The sequence below is a fragment of the Arachis duranensis genome, chromosome 4 (assembly GCF_000817695.3).
Source record: "Arachis duranensis cultivar V14167 chromosome 4, aradu.V14167.gnm2.J7QH, whole genome shotgun sequence".
NCBI classification, from domain to species: Eukaryota; Viridiplantae; Streptophyta; class Magnoliopsida; order Fabales; family Fabaceae; genus Arachis; species Arachis duranensis.
This window is the reverse complement of record NC_029775.3, coordinates 119,446,792-119,468,073: the sequence shown is the minus strand read 5'-3', so window position 1 is coordinate 119,468,073 and position 21,282 is coordinate 119,446,792. Positions and strand designations below refer to the sequence as shown.

Below are 21,282 nucleotides of genomic sequence, written 5' to 3'. Positions count from 1 at the left end.
TCCATGTTGGTGGCAAAATAATAATAATAATAATAATAATAATAATATAAAGAAAAGTAAAAAGTAAAAAAATGCTTACTTAAAATTCATGTACTGATGTACCTTTAACATTATGTAATGAATATAGAAGAGCCTATCTAATGATGTAGTTAAATCACATAATTATGGTTGTAATACAAGTGACAAATCTCTTAAGGATGTGATTTTTCAAGATTTTATAGACATGAGATATCTCAAGTTAGCTTTTGAAATGAATTGTCTATTCAATTTCAGATTATTGTACTTATATAACCATATTTTTAGATATTATTAAATGAATTATATATGTTGTTTTGCTTATTTTAATCACCATTGTTGCTTCTTAGTAATAAAAAAAAAATACAATTAGACCAGTTTTTCTCCTAAACAGAAAATTTCTTTTGTATATAATACTTATCATGACATCATTCTGTGTAATCTCAAATTTTTCTGTATCTTGTTTCTTTTCCCACAACATAGGAGAAATAAGCCTACAACAAATTTTGAAGTGATCTTTTTTTCACACAGAAATTCAAATTTTCTTGGGGAAATCCTATAAAGTTGAAAGTTTATATTCTAATATGTTTGTTTTTGTTATATGCAGAGGATCATCTTCTTTTAATACAAGTGTTTAAATATTTTCTGTTTGGAAAAGGATAAAGTAATTTAAGGTCCCAGAAAGATACATTAATTAAGCAAATGATGACATGAAAGAGTATAATTTAAGATGTGAAATTTGATATGTAAAGATTTGTACAAACTAATAAAAATAGCCTAATTTTTTTAGACAAATTAATTTCTAATAAAAAATAGATAAACAAATTATGCTTCTTTTTTTTTTAAAGTTAGAACTAATTTATTATTTTATTTTATTAAAAATAAATTTATTTAACTTTTTAAAACATAAGAGATTGATTTCTTTGAAAAAAATGGTTGAAGACTTGAAAAAAAAAAAAAAGAGACTAATGTGTGATATTAATTAAAAAAAAAACTTTATTGGTCACTCATTTCACATTCACTCTCTTTCTCTCTCTCTCTCTCTCTCTCATCTCTTTCAACGGGCATACACTTTTTTGAATTCTTTATCCGGTTGTCATTGAATTATATTTGTACAAGTCTTCAAAAATAATTTCAAATCTTATAGTAAAATCTCAAGTGTAATATACTTTTAGCTATTAAACTAGGATTGTAATAAAAATAATAACAACAATAATATAGATTATAGAAAGTGCTTCTTATTCTTATCTTACTTTATATACAGAAGCCAAGACAAGACACACACACACTTGTTCACTGCACAAACCACAAAGACACTCTCAATAACTATCTGCTAAAAAGTGTGTTGGATTTGGATTCTTCAAAGTTCAAACCATGTTTATGTCTTCTCTCCTTTGGAGCTGCATTGCTATGTGTGTTTCACTTGCACTTGCACTTCCACACCCTTCTTCTTCTGCTTCTTCTTCTTCACACCAACCTCTTAAGATTACTCGCTTACCAGGTCAACCCCATGTTGAGTTTCAACAGTTTTCAGGTTATGTTACTGTTGATAACAGCAACAACAAAGCACTTTTCTTCTACTTTGTTGAAGCTCAAAAGGATGCACCTTCCAAACCCCTTGTTCTTTGGCTCAATGGAGGTACACTCTCTCTTAATAACTCTGAAGCCCCCATTATTTAGTTCTAGCTTTGTTTCTTGTGTTATGGCATACATTCATTCATTTCATTCACATCACAAGATATTGAGCATGTTGTGTGCCATGTTATGTTGAAGGGCCTGGTTGTTCTTCTATTGGAGTTGGTGCATTTTCTGAAAATGGACCATTTAGGCCAAAAGGAGAGGCCTTGGTGAGGAACCAATTCAGCTGGAACAGAGGTACATTTTTGTTTATACAAAACTATGCATCATTTTTCATTAATGGGGTAGTTAAAGTTTCATCCTTTTTTAGCATACTCATTCATTCAGCATTGAATCATATATATGAATGAAACTGCAGAAGCAAATGTTTTGTACTTGGAAACACCAATTGGAGTTGGATTCTCTTATTCAAAAGATACTTCCTCTTATGTGGGTGTAAATGACAAGATCACAGGCAACAATTCTCAACTTTTTTCATCCTTCTATTTTGATCTCACTGTTAATTCTATTCTTACAATGGCATTTTGCACTTGCTGAAGAAAGTGAATTTTCCCAAGGAAGATTCTTAGTCAACTTTCTTTCTTTCTTCCTTTCTTTTCACTTCTTTCCCTTCTTAATGTTCTTTTTTACTGTTTTCCCTTTTACTTTTGTTATCTTTACCTTTTACAAAACTCTGCCATGTCCCTTTTGCTCAAAGTTCCCTGTAATGTGTATTGCATTATATTCTGTTATACTTTACAGTTATGCCATGCCTACATCTTGAGATAGTATCAAATGTTACTTTACAAAATTTACAGAGAATTTTCACCTTTAAAGATTGCCTTGTTTTCTGATTTTTTTTTCTTTCACTTTATAGCCAGGGATAACTTAATATTCTTGCAAAACTGGTTTGTAAAGTTCCCACACTACAGAAACAGAAGTTTGTTCATAGTAGGAGAAAGCTATGCTGGTAAATTTTCCTCCCATTTGTTCGTTATGTAAATTGGTTCCTGCATAATTGATTATATTTATATTAAAACATGTTTGCAATTTGTCTTCAGGCCACTATGTTCCTCAACTTGCTGAGCTTATGCTAGAATTCAACAGAAAAGAGAAGTTGTTCAATTTAAAAGGCATTGCTGTGAGTTTCTAAAGGCACAAACTTCCAATTATTCTTCTTTCCTTTGATTCCAGCTTTTTCTTTTTAATTGTTTCCCCCTTCTAATGTTCTTGTACAAAAGACAAAAAAGAAGGAAAAGTCTAAAGGATCTTGGTGTCTAAAAAATCTAGTTTTCTTTTTGGTGCAGCTTGGCAACCCAGTTCTTGAATTCGAAACAGATTTCAATTCAAGAGCTGAGTTCTTCTGGTCACATGGACTAATCTCAGATGTAACATTTCAAATGTTCACATCTGTGTGTAACTATTCAAGATATGTGAGGGAATATTATAGTGGTGCTGTTTCTCCTATGTGTTCAAGGGTTATGAGCCAAGTTAGCACAGAAACCAGTAGATTCGTCGACAAGTATGATGTTACACTTGATGTTTGTATATCTTCAGTGTTTTCACAAACCAAGGTCCTCAATCCTCAGGTAGTTCGTTTCTTTGATTCCATTCACAACATGCCTTGGATTGATTTCTATGTAAGTTGTGTATGATATGAGTAATGAAGACATGAAAAATGCTGGTCTTGTTTTTGTTGCCATATCAGCAAGTTACCGAAACCATAGACGTGTGCGTTGAAGATGAAACGGTGAATTATCTGAACAGGAAGGATGTTCAGTCGGCTTTGCATGCGCGACTGGTCGGAGTAACAAGATGGTCTGCTTGCAGCAAGTAATTCTCTTCTCTCTGTATATTACACATGAAGCTCATCTGTAATTAAGCATGTTAAGGCATGTTTCATGAACAAACACAATTACTTGGAGCATACGTTAAATATGCATCTTTTCATACAAACATTGTATTTAGAAAGAACAAACATGCTACGTGCATACAAAAATCAGCCATGATATGTGCATAATGTGTTGTTACTCATTTTCAATATGTATTTTGTATTCTAACGTGTATATGCATACAAATACAAATACTTTGGTTTGCCACAACAGTTTTTTATGTTGGTTTTAACTCAAAATGCTACCATGGTTGTTTGTGTCTCAGTGTACTAGATTATGAGCTGCGCGATTTGGAGATACCAACAATCACAGTTGTTGGTAAATTAGTCAAGGCAGGAATACCAGTCTTGGTCTACAGGTACTTGCTTCAATCCTTCTAATAATGCCTTAACCCAAGTTTGGGTGTGACTAAGTTGGCATTGAAGAATAATTTGAAATTTCTTGTTCTGCAGTGGTGATCAGGATTCAGTTATACCATTGACTGGAAGTAGAAAATTAGTGCACCAATTGGCAAGAAAACTGAGGCTGAGAACCACTGTGCCATACAGGGTCTGGTTTGAGGGGGAGCAGGTGAGAACTTCTTGAAATCGAGAGGCGAATTTGTCATTTCGAATCTTGAGAGACGACTTTGTTCTCATTTTTTCTTGTTAAGGACAGGACTGGATGTTTACTCGAAATTTTGAGTGTGCTTAACAAATATTCCTTTCTTGTTTGTTTGTTTCAGGTGGGTGGCTGGACTCAAGTTTATGGTAATATCCTTTCATTTGCCACCATTAGAGGAGCATCACATGAAGCTCCATTTTCACAGCCTAAGAGATCACTTGTGCTGTTCAAGTCCTTCTTAGAGGGTCGACCTCTACCTGAAGAATTTTAATGATATGATGGAAACTTAAAGTATAACTTATTCTTGTTGTAGCTAAGCTTTTCTGAGACTGGTATTTTGTTGGTTTGGTTGTTAATCAAATTTGGTAATCTTGTAGAAAATTTTGTAAAGTTCTCAAGCAAGGAGAAATGAGAAAATGTGTTTATTATTAGTTTGTTTCTTTGTTCATTTATGTTCTCATTAAACAAAATGCTAAGAAAAATGGACACTTTAAGATCATGTTTTTCATGAACATTCTTGTGAGTATGATGATATTGATTGCATACATTAATATTTGAATCACTTTCCAATTACATTATAGTATAGACTTTAAAGACATTTTGCACTTAAAATATTCTCTCAGGTTCATATAGTGACAATAAAAATATAGTATATTATGGACATTTCATCTCACTATCTGCAATACTGCATGAACTGCTTAAGGAACAGGAATAATGACAGTATATAGATACAACAGAATTTAAGCATTGGGAAAATGCAATGAGAGAATCAATGAGTGCATACACAGGGCACTGCAATTTGAATGATCATTGTTATTGGTCATGGGAAACTGATTTCTCCCTGCAAAAGGTGCACACTAATAGACATAATTTAATAATTGGCTTTTGTAAAAAATTACTCCTATAAAAAGTTAACAGTTCCTAACTTACTTTTTAAATTGATTAAATTTATTCTTCTGAGTCTCACAGCAGGTGCATGATTAATGATGTAAAATCAGAAATAAAACACAGGGATAAAAACTATGATGGATTACCACAACTCTTGGAGATATTGCTTAATGTAGATACTTATGTAGGTGGTAATAAACTAATAATGGTAGGTTCAAAAATACAAGTGTATCAATGTTATGAACAAAAAAATAAACTAATTGTAGAACTAAGACTGCTACTCTATTGGACTGAAGTTAAATGCAGTTTTTGCCTCTAGTACTTAATAGTTGATGGCTTTTTGGCACAAATTAATTGGAGTGATTCATCTCATTCTAAAGGGAAGGTTGGTGTGGAATGATACAAGTTTATGATCAAGGGAAGGTTATGGAAATTAGAAACTCTACAATGATTATGTAATTGATTGATGCTAAACAAGCTTTTTCTTTTGATTTAAGTTAGCATAGTTTAATAAAAGATAAATATTTCTCTAAAGCCTTTAAGTTTTGACATCTACATGAGAATCCGAGTTTTGAAACAAATTAGTCCCTAAAAGATGGGACATTCTTTAAATTCATCCCTATAAGATTTTTCAATTAAATTGATTCTTCAAAAATTATGAATTAACCATATTTATCCTTCAATGACTCAATTAATAATTTTTTTCAACGATTGACGACGTAGAATATTATCTAATAGCATACATGATACCTAACATGTCTAATTGGATGCTAAACCAAATATGTTTATAAAAATCTATCAATTTAGTCGTTTGGTCATATTGGGAATATAATTTATGTAATTGAAAAAGGAACTAAATTAATAGATTTTGATGAATATATCCAATCAACTTCTAATTACACATGTTAAACATTATGTATGTTGTCAATTAACATTTTATATTAATTATTGACGAAAATTGTTAATGGAGTCATTGAAAGACAAAAATGAGTAATTCGTAGTCTTTAAAAGACCAATTTAATTGAAAAAATCGTTTAAAAATAAATTTAAAAAATACCTAATCTTTCAAGGACTAATTTAACTTTTAATCCTTATTTTAATATAAAGAGAAGCCTTAGAATAATGATTGAAAAATTCTCAGTCTCTCTCATAGCTTCTCTTTGACATGAAAAATTCGTATTATCTACCTACATTAGTTCTTGTGTTGCAATGTGTGAATGCATTTTGGCACCTTATATCTTTTAGTAGTGTGGTGTACACCCAAAAATAAATGTCTAGTTGTCTATGAACAATTCAACAAAATCTAATTAACGGGGGAAAATAATTTAAGCATTAAAATACAAAATGTAAAAAAAAAAAAATCTAAGAATGATAAATTTGGAACTATAGGTTTATGTGTTTGTGTGATTGTTTCATATCCATGTGCCAAATTACCAAAACTAACTTTGTACACATTGCCTTGGACTATGGTTTTGATCATATGATACAAAAAATTTGTACTTTGATAGTAAATAGGAAATCACTTCCTTGTTAACATACTAGTCATTTACAAACAAAATATATAATATACTAGTATAACCTAAGATCCAACCACAGAAATCTGCAAGATCAGAGTGCTACAAAATAGCAAGCACACTATCAAATCCAAGATAATGAGAGCAATGAATTACACCAAAATAATTAAAAGACACTATCATCCTAACAAAGAAAAAAGAAAGATATATATCTTTTAGAAACCTTTGGAATGAAGTTTGCTTTTAAAAACTGTTGAGTTGAGTTAGCATGAGAACAAGATCATCACTAGAAGGCCTCTCTGCAGGCATATCAGAGAGGCATGCGGCGGCGATTCTCACGGCCATTAGCATCTCGTCTTCCTCGCCTTCTTCGCCAAGAATGCTCTTATCCAGAGCCTCTTTCGCATCGCCTTGTTGCTGCAAGTGCCTTAGCCAACCCCCCATGCTTCCCATACTTGCTGGCTCCCCAAAGAATGGATCTGTAGGGTCCTTTCCACTTAGTAAAACACCAAGTATCATGCCGAAACTGAAGATGTCGCTTTTGTCAGTGTACCTGCTGAAATCTCAAAGCAAAACACACCATTTAATCTCAAAACATGAACTAATCTTATTGGCAATAGTATACTGTCATTAATACATCCAGATTCCAGAAAAATTTGTCAATTGTGTAATGATATATCTTATATTTAGTTTCAAAAGAGCTTATAATAAGAAAATTTTGTTGACAATGTTGTTGAATAAAGCAATTATAACATTAAAAATCTATTACTAAACATGCACATAGATTATTATTATTACTATAATACATAAGTCCAAAACTTAACAGTAATTGCAGGAATAAAAATTTGTTGGTTGAGCAAAGTTTTCCATTAAACAATAGAAACCAATAGCAAATGGCACCATGAGAATTCACATTATTGGTTACTCCACAAGAATCTTTCATTAGGTACTCTAAAGTGGAAAACCCCAATTAAGTGTGGAGCTTTTTAAACAAGGTAAAGGAATCAGAACAAATGCCAAGATATCAACCACCCCTTTACCCTTTTGGTGTGAAAAATTGAAACAGACCATAATTAAAAGGAATTAGTTTTTATGCACCGAAAGTCTATAAATATTTTGTATTGTCAGCCAATAAAATTACAAGAAAGTGCCAAATCAGCATATAGACAAACCACCTATTACAATTACTACCTATCTTCTTGCAATTTGATTGGCTAGCTGTAAATGCATAGAACCTAATCTCTAATTCAAAACAGTGGTAAAAAAAAATAATGAGTCTGAATCAAAATCCATTGATTTGTCTTACCTGCAACTATGGAAACATTCAGGAGGACTACTAGTCCCTCTATCCAAGTTTGGAAGAAGCTTAGCCAATCCATAATCTGCTAATTTAGGTTCAAACTCTGCATCCAGCATCACATTTGTGAGCTTCAAGTTGTTGTGAAGAACTTGAGGAACACAATTGTGAAGATATTGAAGACCCTTCACAACACCAACTGCGATTTTAAGCCTAACTTCCCAATTAAGCTGCAACTCATTCTCCCTAACTCTATTCATGACATCAGCAAGGTTACCAGTGGATACATAATCATAAACCAATAAGAATGTATCAGGCTCCCTCACATAAGCCCTCAAGCTCATCAAGTTTCGGTGCCTTAATCCGGCGAGAAGCTCGAGCTCCTTCTGTATCTGCCTCTTAACCGATTTTTTCTTAGTCTCGGGTGAATTGCTCTCAAAGGGTGTTAACCTTTTGACTGCAACTGTGAGGCCATTGTCAAGAACAGTTTTGTAGTATTTCCCATTTGGACTTGAACCAAGCAAGTGGTTGTCTTTTGCCAATGCCGATTGGAGCGTCTTGGGGGCAATCTTTGGGGAGAATATGACAGGACCCTTGAGGATTGGTGTTCTGTTAAGGTACTGAACAACACAACGAACCACAAATGCAAAGATTACAGAACCAACTAGTCCAGTTACTGCTCCTAAAACTATACTCAGAATAATCTTCTTAGGTTCATCCTTGTATAGTGATGATGATGATGGTGTTGGTGTTGGCCTAGATGATGATGATGATGGAGACTCAGAAGAGATATGCTTAATACTCAACCTTCCATGGCATTCAACAGTGTTATTGCTCAAGCTTAACAAGAACACAAGAAGGAATGCCAAAAACACCCTTGAAAAAGAACAAGGGTTAATGCCTTTTTTAACCATTTCAGCAGAACAAACACAGGCACAACCAAAATTCAATCTTAGAAGCTCCAAAATGAGCATTTCAGCATGAAATTCTCTCAAATAGCATCACTGCATCAGCACAACACTTGGACACATACTCAAATTGGTCCCCAAAATCACAATTTTACACTTGATGCTAACATGAGTTGAAAAGAGCATAAGCATAAGAATAAGCATCTTCCTCAACCTTTTCAACTCAAAATCTTCACAAGAAAGCCAACATAGAAAAGCAAGCAGAAGTGTAACTATCGAATCATTAGCATTTTCCACCGAATCCCATTATTTTTCTTACCTCCTCTCTCACTTTAACCACTAAATTTTCCACCTTTACACGAAACCAGAACAAAACACTTAATCATAAAAATAAAAAAAAGAACCCCAGTATTCCTGGGTACATATAAATGAATAGCTAAACCAACCCAGCAACAACACCCAGAAAACAAGTTCCCTTTTTTATCCTTGGAAACACAACAGAAGCTCAAAAAGCTGAACAGAAATTGAAGGGTGGTGGAAGACCATGAACTTAAGTTGAAGCAACTAGAAAGAGAAGCAGCACAAGCACCCTTCAAAAACTGCAATGTCACTGGATTTTCAAAACATGTAGTACAGTAGTTGAAGACTAGAAGTAGTATTACTCTCTCTTTCTCTCAGTTTCTCTCTCCCTATCTATCCAAAAACTCTCTGTTTTGTTTTGTTTTGTTTTTCTCTCTCTCATGACAAAGAAAGGGGCCATACCCTCTGCGACAAAAACTTGGTTCCCGCCTTTGTTGTACTGAGAAAGAAAGAAAAGAAAAAAAAGACACAGTACTTATGTGGGGTCCATCTTTGGTCCGAAAGTGAGACATTGAAATCCGTGAAGGGGAGGAAGAGAATTGTACAATGAATATCAACCGTTTGATTTCATAAAAGTTTAATCTTTTGCCGTTGATTTTCAACCTAGCATGGGAATTTGTGCAGTAACTATGGTGAGTGGTTAACACAACACTAGTAGTATTGTGTTAGTAGCATGGTGGTGTTGATGAGTTATTAGTAAAGTTTTCTACTTTATTTATTTTATTTATTTATTTATTTTTTTGCATCGAATAATTGCTTTAGATCGCCCTACATTACAATTATATTACACCCTTTTTCTCCATCTTTTCTTTTCTTTTCTTTATCACTTTTAAGTTGCAGGTAGGATTAAGAATTATCTTATCTTTAATCAGTTTTCAAGCTATCTTATGACTAGGAATAATTCTTTCTAGATTTTTTTAGATTAGTAACCTAATGTGATATTAATTAAGTAGTATAATACTTGTATTATGGGGAGTTTCATGATTGACCAACACGTGTATATTCACAAATGTATTTTAGAATTTAGAGTTCCAAATGGAGCTCAAAACCAAGAGGAGTAATGTTTCTTTGGTTGCAACTTCTTCCCTTTGTTTTTTGTTTGTCATGTTTTCTTGAATTGTATATATAACTTCATATAATAGATAAGAGGAAATGAATGGAGTAACCATTTTTCCTGCTTTTTGGTTTCAAATCAAAATATCCCGGTTTAACATAACAAAGTTTTGGTCTAGTCATAATCCAAGCCAATGAGCCAATTATAAGAGTGGTAATGGGTAAGGTAAGATTTAAACTCCACTCTAACAAATCCTATCAAATATTATGACCTATTATTGTGAATACCCTCAAGTGTGAATAGTGCTGCCAACTCTAGCCAATGACCTCTTATTATGACCTTGTTATCACTTTGGTTGCTAGTACCACTAATCATTATATTGAGATAGCAATTAACAAGACTGAATTTAGGAGTGGCAACATTACTCGAACCGATGGATATTCACTCCGTCCTTATCTATTCGGGGCGAGTTTTAACGGGGCGGAGCGGGGCGGGATCGGGTTTAGGTTAAACCCGTCCCTATCTTCGGTACATATATATATATAATAATTAGTAAAATGATTAATAATCTTATATCATATTTAATTTTTTATTTTAATTTATGTTATATATGTAAATAATGGTATATAATTTTTAAAATTTCATTTTATTTATTAGATTTAATAATTATAGGGGCGGATATGAGTGGAGCGGGTACTTGCAGGGACGGATTAGGGTTTAACATTTTACTACCCACGGATAGAAGCGGGACGGAGTTTCGATACGGATTTTTGTTTGGCGGGATGGAGTCAGGTAGAGCAAAAAATCCGCCCCTACTTGCCCCATTTGCCACCCCTAGCTGAGTTTTAGTCTTTTAGACTTTTAGTAGATGGTCATTAGTTTTTTTTATAGGATTAAGACTCGAATCGGCGACCTTTAAATGAGTATAGAAAGATTATGCCATTTGAGTTATAGCTCGTTGACATAGAAGGTCATTAGTTCCCCTAAGCTATTGTCCTCTTTTTAACCCAATCGATTAAGGCTTCATATTTTTTTTTTTTAATTTCTCACTAGGAAAAATGTCCCATGTTTAGAGGGTTGAATTTTCCATATTGTACAAGACATGCATTTACCATTGGAATTTTCAGATTATTTCACTCTGCATTCAATTGGCCATAATATTTTAATTCACAACTTGGTGATTTGAAAACTACCCTTTATAAGGTCATAAATAATTTACCTTCTTTATCAGTTTGGATTTGCAGATACAAAAAATCAATATTGAAAATATCAGGACATTGGAGAACTATAGCCATAAAAATATATCCTCACTACAGGTCCCACCCAAGTGACAATAAAAAAATTAAAAAAAAAACATAAATAGTGAATTACAGCCACAACACCTTCACCAAAATAAACCAATGTACACAGTGATACAGAAATCCCCTAGAGCCTAACACATCTCATCAGCTTCACCACAAAAGGAAGCAAATTAAAATACACAAAACAACATATTACAGAGCTTCCTGCATGCCACCAAATATATCAGTGCTCTTGATCAGACCAATGTGGTCATTTTACATTACAAATCTCGGCACTAATTTTGCACAAAGAGGATAAAATATTAAAGGGGCAGGCATTTCAACCTACCACTCTCCTTTTTAAGCCTTCAACACTAGTGACATCCTTCATTAAGAAAAGAAAAAAAAAAACAGCTTTTTTAATTTATGAAATACAAATTTACAATAATCCAATCTTCCATATCTTATATCTGTAATATACTTGGAGCTAGAGAGACCCTTTTCCTTATCACTTTCATCCATTAGAATCGGTGGATGGAGCATGGACTTGTCTGTCATCGGCATTTGACTCCGCAGCGAGCTCGATAGGGGTTCTTCCCTCATCATCCACAGCTTGAGGATCAGCTCCCCTGCATTGTTAAAATTTTTCAATAGAAGTCATAAAACCATTGCAAAAGAAGTAAATAGTATAAAGAATAATTCAATCAGCGAAAAAAGCGCATTAGCATATTTCATGAACATTTAAATCACAACCATAGAAAACAGTTGAAGCTGATACATGAAATATATCAGACTCACCTTGAAAGAAGTAATCTTGCAAATGTAGATTTGCCTTTGAGAATACAGCGATGTAATGGCGTTTGACCTCTCGAATCGGTTGCATTGACATTTGCACCATACTGTAGAAGGAGCTCCAGCATGCCAATATCTGCAGTTTCACAAGCAAGATGAAGTAGGGTAGACCCATCTAGGTTGTCAATGGCACGTCCTTCTTTAGAGCCTGCGTTCAAAGAGCTAGCAGAGGACCAGTCCAATGTGTTTCTCGATATAGAGCCGTGATCATGGTTTGTTTGCTCTTGTAATAGCATCACTTTAGCAAGGGTTAAAGAGCTGCTACACATTTGTTCATAAGCAGCATTGACATCAATGTCAGAATTAACAATGTATCGATACACGGTTTTTTTGTCATTAGCACGAACTGCTTCCCATATCTGTTGTGCCACCAGTAGACGGTATTGGCTGTCCTTTGGCTTGCGAACAAAAAGCTTCTCTGCATACTGTCATGGAATAACAAATAATTGAGGAAGTTGTTTTCTGGTGCAATTAGAAGGTCACATAAAAAGGTAAAATGCATATAAATGTTCATTCCACAATTGTCTAATGGTTTGTGCTTTTGTGATAATGATGCCTTTAGTAGCACCATCGATAATCGGATACATCTTGAGCGATCGTGATGATTTTAGTAGCACTATTGCATTTTATTGACTTGTTACAATAGCACTTCATTATCCGAAATCAAAACCATAAACCATCATATTCCCTAAAAGTAATCAAAATTATATAGTAATTGTTACAGGCTTTGTTTTCTGCTCAGTAAGATCTGAAAGTATAAGAAGCCTGCATATAACAGATATTGTAATCATACCTTTGCATTGATAAACTTTTCCTTAACAGATAGAGACTCGGATTGAGAAGGTTTGCTGACGAAAAGTGCTAGTGATTTATCAGGCCTGCTTAACCTTCACGAGTAGTAGTGTATATCAATACTTGATCAAAAGTTCATAGAAATAAGTGGTCTAATGCAAAGATTGAGGAATTTTTACCCTGTAGAAACAAGATCAACCTGAAAGCCACTTCTCGATTGCAATAATTCCTCCCAGACAGAGTTGGCAAAAGTATTCCCAAGAGACTGAAACAAACTTATTACAGAAGGTTCCCACACTTTAACATCCAACGTAAGTGACCTGACCTGTAACAGAAGTGACGAAAAGGGTGCTAGATGATCAATGTATTGAAGCAACATCGCAAACTAGAAGCAGTTGTTGAATCCTAAATATCGAAGTTAGAGGATTTCAAATTTTAAAATAAAGATTTTATAATATGCTCTTTGTGAAGCAACTTTACAGATGGTATTCGAAGTTAAAGAAAGAATTTCACATATAAGAAGTATAGAGATAAAGAGAAATCACTAGTGTGGCCTACCTTTGATATGTGTACACCAAGATTTCGATGAACACCAGAGCACTCGATGCAAACAAGAACACCAAGATTTAGTGATGCCCAATCAGGTTCAGAGGCACCACAATCAGCACATCTATCATTCCCACACACTTTTCGCAACACATCAATAGGCTTCTCATTTTTAATACCGGATCGCTGCAGCTGCAAACTTCTCGAGTTGCGGTCCACATTTGCTGTAGCAGGATTTCTCTCTGCTGCAAATTCTTCAATAGCTGTGTGATCGAAATCGGAACTTTCAAAAGAACTACTCTCACTGGTAGACCTGTTATGAGCACTTCCCATTGGACTTGCAGGTAATAACTGAAAAAATTGGGCACCATTAATCAAAGTCAACCGAAGTTCCATTGGAACATATCAAGTAAAAGTTTTTGGCAGTTACCCTTTCAGGAATCTGAGAACTCAACAATGAGGCAATAACACCTGTGATCTTTTCAATCCAATCCATTTGGTCCAGTGCGCTCTCTGCCTGCACTGACAAGAATAATTCCGGAATTAAACTATAAAGCCCTTACTATTATCCCTGTAATAATGTCATAATCCAAGAAATTGCAAAATCATATCAAACAACCTGCAAAGTGTAGTTCTTTGTTGGTGAGATGATCCGGAAGCAAAACCTCAAATCTGATTGGTCAGCATCAACTTTGATTGTAGATGTAAGAAGGTTCACAGTATGATGAGCAACAGATTTCTCATCATGTACTCCACCATGATGATGAGAAGACAACCATCGACTTAAAAGTCCAGACCCGAGCTCAGAACTATTCCTTTGACCAGAATGTTGACTGCTAGATCCCTACACATGAGAATTAAAACAATAACATAAGAAGAATGAAGAAGCATATCAGCTCAAGTTATTCATAAACCAACTGATTTGTTCATGTTAGATTTCTAACCGATGACTTGCTGACTTGTTTACGGTAGTAATACAGCATTCCCCGACTATCAAGAACAAAAAACCTCCTCTTCCAATCTCCCCTTAAGTTTGACGATCGTTTTGAGAGATAACCCTGTCGAATAGTTTGGACCTAAAAATGATGTACAGACAAGAAAATGTTAGAGGAGCCATCTGGAGAAAATAATAACTAATTCTTTTTCATCAACAAATTTACAGGTCTCTTCTCCAACCTTTCCCTTTGCAGCAGATTGCATAACTGCCTCTATCATCTTATGTGAACTTCTACCAATGGCTTGTATGCCATCTCCATTAGGAGATCCACTAGAACCGTTTGAAGCCCATCTACTCTCTCGGTCAATCTGCCGTTTGTATTCTTGCATTCTTTCATTGAGAGCTGCCTGCTCATAATTGGACCTTTCTCTTGACTGTTGAGCATAAGTCAAGACCTGCAAAGGAACTAGCTTGGAGTAAATAACTTTTCATGCTTCACTTTATTATAATTTTACCAATTACATAAAATTCCATAGAAAAAAACGAAGTCTTTGGTGTTCAAGACAAAGTTGATTTCAAACCTGGTTAATATATGGCTCCATCTGGTGCAACAATTCATACCCCTACAAGTAAAATTTACTTAGGACAAGCACGGTGAAAAAGAATATGGTGCAGAAGATACATATACGAACACAATGTCTACCTGTTTGAAGTAACGAAGATGCGCATCCATTGTCCCACTAACTGCTTCCAAAAATTCAAACCTCTTCTTGGCTTCAACGTTTGACAAGGCAGTAACCTGGAGAGGTAATTTAACTTTGTGAAAAAAATTCATACCGTGATAACTTATTTATGTTCTGATCAAATGAGTTTACTGACCAGATTAAACCGAGCTTGCTCAAATGTAGATCTTGCATTATGAAGCTCCTGAAACATTTCCCAATCATTTAGGAGTTCGAAGAATGGGATATTCGAGTGTCAAGTGTGAACATAAGCTGTCCCAAACAAATAAGACATGCAAAAGCTTACCTCTTCTAGGGCATTAGCTACTTCACTTTTTGTGCCTTTTCTCAGTGACAGAAACCTTTCACGAGTCTGCAAAGATTATAGATTTAGCAATTATTAGGAAGCAACTTGATGCTGAAGCTTAACGTTGTTGTCTCCAGTTTAGTACATGTACTTTTATATTTAAGAAGTAAAGAGGCTACAGCAAACTAGACACTTAGAAAAATCTGAAAATTATGTTCTCAGAGACTTTTGTTTCAAGTCTAGGACCATTTTATAGTAGTGTATCAAAAATTGTTAAAAATCTACCATATGTCCATAGATCTCTTTGTATCAGAATGAATCATTTAGTAGGCGATTGTATCCACATTCTCGAATCAGGAGGAACAAAACACCACGTGGGCAAATTGTAAAGAACTTGTGATAGCAAATGTACCTGGTCATAAATAAGGCTAGCCTTGTCAAAACGTTTCCGTGCTTCCTGCATCAGAAGGATCACTTAAAATATAGACAACTGCATAATTTGCTCATAGAGATTGAAATGCTCAAAAGTAACGGTATGATGATGTTAACGGAGGCACATTAGCATAGTGGTTTTCTTGTGAGAATCAAATTTTGAAACATCAAATGAAAATATAACATGAGAAATTATTATAAAAATATAGTACCTTGACCTCTTGCAAATCTATGTTTACAAACTGGAGCAATCTATCATTTAACATATGCTCAACCTGAATAAAAGAAACAATATATGTCAGTAGGATATTGGCACCAAGAGCTGATAGGAAAACAATGTCTTATTTATTGCTAACTAAACTTTTTACTTTTTCCCTTCGTTTTCATAAAAGAAAAAAGGCATGTTAAGGAGTCAGTTGCAGTTATTAAAAGCTCGAAAGCATTTACAACTCAATATCATACCTGTGATCGAAGGACCTCTTTGTATGTCCCAATTTCTCGTAAGGCTATAGTGAATTTGGTCATAACAGGGCCTGAAGTGCAGGAAGAAACTCAATCAGAAATTATTCCACAATCCTTAAGAGTTTAGTAAAAAATTACATGCAGGCTTAAATCAAAATATGTAGTTGGATAATCCTAAATACAGTAATCTTAATAATAGAGAAAAAGTTCAAGCAAATTCTCTCATTGAGAATTGCACTGTTGTGACAAAAGGGAAGCATAGTCATGTTAAGTGCAATAAGTCATAACTTTTCTTGAATTGGCAACTTTCCTTGGGAACTAAGAAACATGATGACATTGAGGATACATTCATTTAAGCTAGGATGACAAACAAAGAACCTTTGATCAACCATCATTGAATATATAAATAAATGCATACCTCCGAAAGCCACACTGATGGGATCATTATGCCCACCACCAAAAGTTTCAAGGGCACTTGCAAATGCAATGTCTCCGTCATATGCCTCCCCAAGTCCTTCACTAGAAGGCACAACAGTAAAGACAATTAGATACTTAAAAATAACAATATATTACCAATTGAACATGTTCTCAAAGGTTCATGGCTAGTAATCAACAAATAATGATAATGATAAGATGAAAACAATGACGTACGTATATTTTCTACATCCTTTGTAAAATTTTAAACTTCTCTCTCTCAAAGATTCAGCACTTTCCTCCATGCATTGTATCTGTCCACCAAAATATTCAAGGAGAAAACCATCTTAATTCATAGCATATATCAAACCAATATATGATATTTGAACATGACTGCAGTGTATAAGACTTCTCAAACAGAGGAGAAGGAAGAGAAAAGACCAGCAAAGACCCTGCAGAATGAAGTACAACATGATAACAAATGATCACACATACTACAGAAAATTTTTTAACTGGAGTCACATTTCATGACGTTTAGCGCAGCGCTGGTGGGGTAGCAAGGGCCAAAAATCACATGGCCCTAAGTTAATATAGCTCTTGCAAACTCTTGATGTTTATTTAACTCTCACTGCTCGTGCTTACCGCAGCTCTACGTAAATCATAGCCACCTTCAACTTTCTTCAACCAAAAGATCATCCAACAACACTCCAGGCACGGCCAATCAGGTGTGCCACAAGTAACAGCCATCACTACCATGTCCAAATTCACAAATGTCCACAAAAAAATTTGGAATTACCTCAGGCAATAACAAAACTAAAGGGCACCTCACTAGGATATTTCATCTCCACAAAGATTCTGAGTATACAGGACTAGTTAACTTATTTACAAAATGTTTGGAACATATATGAGGGATGTTGACATGAACAGAAGGCCATAACATAACCCACTTTCCTCTAGCTTTCTTCCCTTGATTTTTTGTTGAGATTCCACATAATTCAAAAGGAACCATAGTGATTTTAGTGAAGAAACAAAGCAAAAGTTGAGTATCCAAACATGAGAATATTCACATTCCAGCTAACACTAACACTCCTTATCCTGTACAACATGTACAAAATCTACCGCTTTTTTTTTTTCCCAGCAAACTAAAAACGTTTGATCAACATGAAATTCTACACCCTACCCAAGATTAAATTCTGACTAAGCAACAGAAACAAAAGAAAAAGTTTTGATTTTTGAGCTCAGAAACAAAAGGGTAAGAAGAGTGAGTGAGAGTGAGAGTGAGAGTGAGTGACCTGCTTCCGGAACATAGGAGAGTCATCTAGCTTTGCAAATTGCATTTTTGTTTGATTGGGACCAAACAACAAACGATTCCAGTGCTTGATTCTGCAGTGTGTTGGTCTAAGAATGACTCTGATTCAGCATTTCATCATCAAATGCTGGATCTTGGAATCCAAAGCTCAGAAAAACACACACCCTCTTGCAACTTGCATCAACAAAATCTGAACTTTTTCCAGCTTCCAACTTCACACTTCACTCTTCACTGCCTCTGATTTCAGTGCCTCAAAAACCCTAAAACGGCAAAAGCACAGAAAACATGGACAACGTTGGAGTTTGAGGTCACATTAGATTTGATTTGTTTGATTTTTTGTGAGTGTGAGTGTTACTGCTTCAACTTCTCAAGTGAACAAAAGGGAAAGTGAAAAATAAAAATAAAAATAAAGGGTCTTAAAATTTTCTTATTTTTCTTTATATTTTTTATTTTTACTATTTCTTATTGTATATTGGGAATTGTTTAAACCCAAAATTACACTAATCAAACCAAAATCTCAATAAGAATCCCAAGAGAGACTAAAGTCACAACCCAATTGAGTTCCTTTTTATGCACCTTTCCCTTTCTTGCCCCCTTCTTTTTCTTTTCTCTCTTTTCCTTTTTAATTATTTTATCATTTTTAAAATTATAAAGACCTAATATAGGATAGAAAGAGTTTTAAGTATACTAGAAATATCGATCTTCCAGTTATTTTAACCGTTAATTTGAATTATAAAAAATATATACAATATATATTAATTAAAATTAACGATTAAAACAATTAAAACAACAATATTTCCGATACACTTAAAATTTTTTCTTATAATATTCATATTATAATATGTACTATATTGTCGTCATAATTAGCAGAGAATCGCAGATTAATTTATGTTTTCTTTTTATATCCTTGATTCATTTCTTCGTGTACAGATAGGAACACCCATTTATTTTTATTTATTAATCTAAGATTGGTGCAGCTATGTTTTGTCGAATTTTGACGATGATATGTTAAAGACTAATTAATATATATCATATTGAATTGATTCGATTACTTCAAAAGCTTAAGCGATAATAATGATAATGATTTAAATATCCTACTACTTACTAGATCTCATTTTAATATCTCATATTAAAATAGATACGTAATTACTCTAACTTCTCATGAGATCATATATATAATACTAGTAGATCATTGTCATAATTATAAAGAAATATACAATATAATAGTATATTAGACTATGGATATAGTAAATTCTCTTTAAATTTACTTTAACTAAACTTCTTATGAAATTAAGTAACATCATGCAATTTTATGAATTTATTAATAGATACTAGCATGCTTATTAATTCATTCTTTTGTTTATTAAATATGTATAAAAATAAAAATAATTAATATGACAAATAATTTATAATTTAACTAAGATTTTTTAGATTCAAATCTTGAAAATAATAAAAAATATTTTTTACAAATTATATATAATAAAATATATTTTTAAAAAAAATTATACATTAATCTTTCTCATATTTTATGATATATAGAATCAATTTATCACACTTATATAACTTTTAAAAAAAAGACATTAGTTACAAAATTCAGAACATTGTGCATTTTATAGCTTAAATTTCAAAGATGTTGATCGATACCTTTATAAATATTAAAATAAAACATAGTTTAAATCAAACCTATTGTATTAAACTACTTAGGTTAGTAAAATATTAATGCAAAACATTAAAAATTTAATTTTGATGCACTATGAGCATAAAATAATTTTATACGTCTATTTAATTATATAATTATATGTCATTAAAAATAACTATTTTTTGTATTAATCGCGTAAATGATTATTCAAAAGAATAAATATAATTAAATTACTGTATAAAATATTTTACATAATTTTTTTTACGGTATTTTTCAACCTAATAGATCAAAAATAAATACGTCATAAATTTATACTCTATTTAAAAATCTACCGCTGACTAATAAATTGTTATATACAAAAAGCGAAATTCAAACCCTAGACTTAAAGATTAACGGGGCATAATTTTTAAGAGAAAAGCAAAGAGAATTATGATATTGATGAGAAGTGAAAAACGGGAAGAGGGAGGAAGCTTAGGTAGTAAAAACAACGTTGTATGTGTTGTACGACAAGAGGACGGAGTTACTTATTCCAACCAACCCAACACTGTGACACACAAACACCAATACCAACACCTTGTTTGATGGATAATGTTCTCTCACGCGCAAAATGGCGCGTGTATGCAGATCGTCTGCTCTGTCTTGTGGGCCTCAACCTCAGTTCCCTCCATTTCCTGGACCATCTTTTGGGCCCCACTCTCTAACCCAATAACAATGCTCTCTCATCTTCATTCATTTCATTTTTCATTTTTATTATTACCATTTTGGGTATAGGGCATATCCCAAATCAATATGTGTTGTGTTAGACCCAACAATAATGCTCCTCAAACAAATCTTGGATCTTTATTTTTGTGGTTTTGTTTGCTCCATGATTGGTTTCTTTTTCAATTTTGAACCTTCTAATCCAAATAATAATAATAATAATAAATTCACTGATCTTGGAATATAAGAAAAAGAATTAGGAATGCATTTCACAAAATAAAATGTTGTATTAATCACCATTGGTTGAGAAATGAAAAGTTAACATTCTACGTTTTATGACTTATTCCATAATTAATTTTAGGACTAAAAGCTATATAGTATTACATGAACAAAATATATTACTCGTTTACTTACCTTTAAGCATAACAATTTTGAATGAAACTAATAGCAAGCATCTTGATAAATATTTAAGCAAAAGTTTTTTTTTTGCCCTTCTTAATTAGTTCAGGAAGAATATGTAATCCAAGTACCTTTTTCCTATCCCAAAAAATAAAAAGTAAAAATGAAAACAAAATCAATTCAATCCAATTTATATGATATTCAGTCTTAGTTGTATGACGTTCTAAAATTTTCGGTCAAACTAATAAATTTGACAAGTTATGTACTGATAATGAATTAAGAAGTAAACTTATAGAGACATAACGGAAAGGACAAGAGGATGTATTAACCTTCTAATTTTATAT

At 33.3% G+C, this 21,282-nt stretch overlaps 3 protein-coding genes across 4 annotated transcripts; 1 reads left to right on the top strand and 2 right to left on the bottom strand.

The window, feature by feature from the left end:
• The first annotated feature begins 1,276 nt into the window (after positions 1–1,276).
• On the top strand, positions 1,277–4,561 carry LOC107486467 (serine carboxypeptidase-like 45). The gene is made up of 10 exons (XM_016107011.3): positions 1,277–1,654; positions 1,789–1,890; positions 2,012–2,107; positions 2,510–2,602; positions 2,694–2,773; positions 2,940–3,221; positions 3,341–3,465; positions 3,790–3,882; positions 3,977–4,094; positions 4,249–4,561. The coding sequence occupies exons 1-10, from the start codon at positions 1,390–1,392 to the stop codon at positions 4,396–4,398; spliced, it is 1,404 nt and encodes a 467-aa protein (XP_015962497.1). The 5' UTR covers positions 1,277–1,389; the 3' UTR covers positions 4,399–4,561.
• A 1,896-nt stretch (positions 4,562–6,457) lies between these two features.
• LOC107486468 (inactive leucine-rich repeat receptor-like protein kinase CORYNE) lies at positions 6,458–9,589 on the bottom strand. 2 transcript variants are annotated; one of them, XM_016107013.3, is made up of 2 exons: positions 7,836–9,589; positions 6,458–7,082 (listed from the first exon to the last, which is right to left on the bottom strand). In XM_016107013.3, the coding sequence occupies exons 1-2, from the start codon at positions 8,798–8,800 to the stop codon at positions 6,773–6,775; spliced, it is 1,275 nt and encodes a 424-aa protein (XP_015962499.1). In that variant the 5' UTR covers positions 8,801–9,589; the 3' UTR covers positions 6,458–6,772. The 2 variants fall into 2 exon arrangements, with proteins under 2 accessions (XP_015962499.1, XP_015962498.1); XM_016107012.3 differs by having other exon boundaries at positions 6,462–7,085; positions 7,836–9,586.
• A 1,903-nt stretch (positions 9,590–11,492) lies between these two features.
• Positions 11,493–18,590, bottom strand: LOC107486469 (ADP-ribosylation factor GTPase-activating protein AGD3). The gene is made up of 19 exons (XM_016107015.3): positions 18,185–18,590; positions 17,130–17,206; positions 16,897–16,997; positions 16,479–16,549; positions 16,229–16,291; positions 15,997–16,041; positions 15,585–15,650; positions 15,435–15,482; positions 15,259–15,354; positions 15,137–15,178; positions 14,795–15,010; positions 14,563–14,694; positions 14,238–14,462; positions 14,049–14,135; positions 13,631–13,969; positions 13,252–13,397; positions 13,074–13,167; positions 12,227–12,705; positions 11,493–12,057 (listed from the first exon to the last, which is right to left on the bottom strand). Exons 1-19 carry the CDS (start codon positions 18,227–18,229, stop codon positions 11,943–11,945), a joined length of 2,487 nt encoding a protein of 828 aa, XP_015962501.1. The 5' UTR covers positions 18,230–18,590; the 3' UTR covers positions 11,493–11,942.
• Between the last annotated feature and the right edge of the window lie 2,692 nt (positions 18,591–21,282).

Excerpts from the sequence above, each read along its gene's own strand:
- LOC107486468 (XM_016107012.3), bottom strand. The coding sequence starts at position 8,800 with ATGCTCATTTTGGAGCTTCTAAGATTGAATTTTGGTTGTGCCTGTGTT. Across the intron at positions 7,086-7,835 it reads GAATGTTTCCATAGTTGCAG|CAGGTACACTGACAAAAGCG; the intron begins GTAAGACAAATC and ends TTGAGATTTCAG.
- LOC107486467 (XM_016107011.3), top strand. The coding sequence starts at position 1,390 with ATGTTTATGTCTTCTCTCCTTTGGAGCTGCATTGCTATGTGTGTTTCA. Across the intron at positions 2,108-2,509 it reads TGTAAATGACAAGATCACAG|CCAGGGATAACTTAATATTC; the intron begins GCAACAATTCTC and ends TTCACTTTATAG. Across the intron at positions 3,222-3,340 it reads CCAAGGTCCTCAATCCTCAG|CAAGTTACCGAAACCATAGA; the intron begins GTAGTTCGTTTC and ends TTGCCATATCAG.
- LOC107486469 (XM_016107015.3), bottom strand. The coding sequence starts at position 18,229 with ATGCAATTTGCAAAGCTAGATGACTCTCCTATGTTCCGGAAGCAG. Across the intron at positions 16,292-16,478 it reads AAGAGGTCCTTCGATCACAG|GTTGAGCATATGTTAAATGA; the intron begins GTATGATATTGA and ends TCTTTTATTCAG. Across the intron at positions 15,355-15,434 it reads AGCAAGCTCGGTTTAATCTG|GTTACTGCCTTGTCAAACGT; the intron begins GTCAGTAAACTC and ends TTACCTCTCCAG.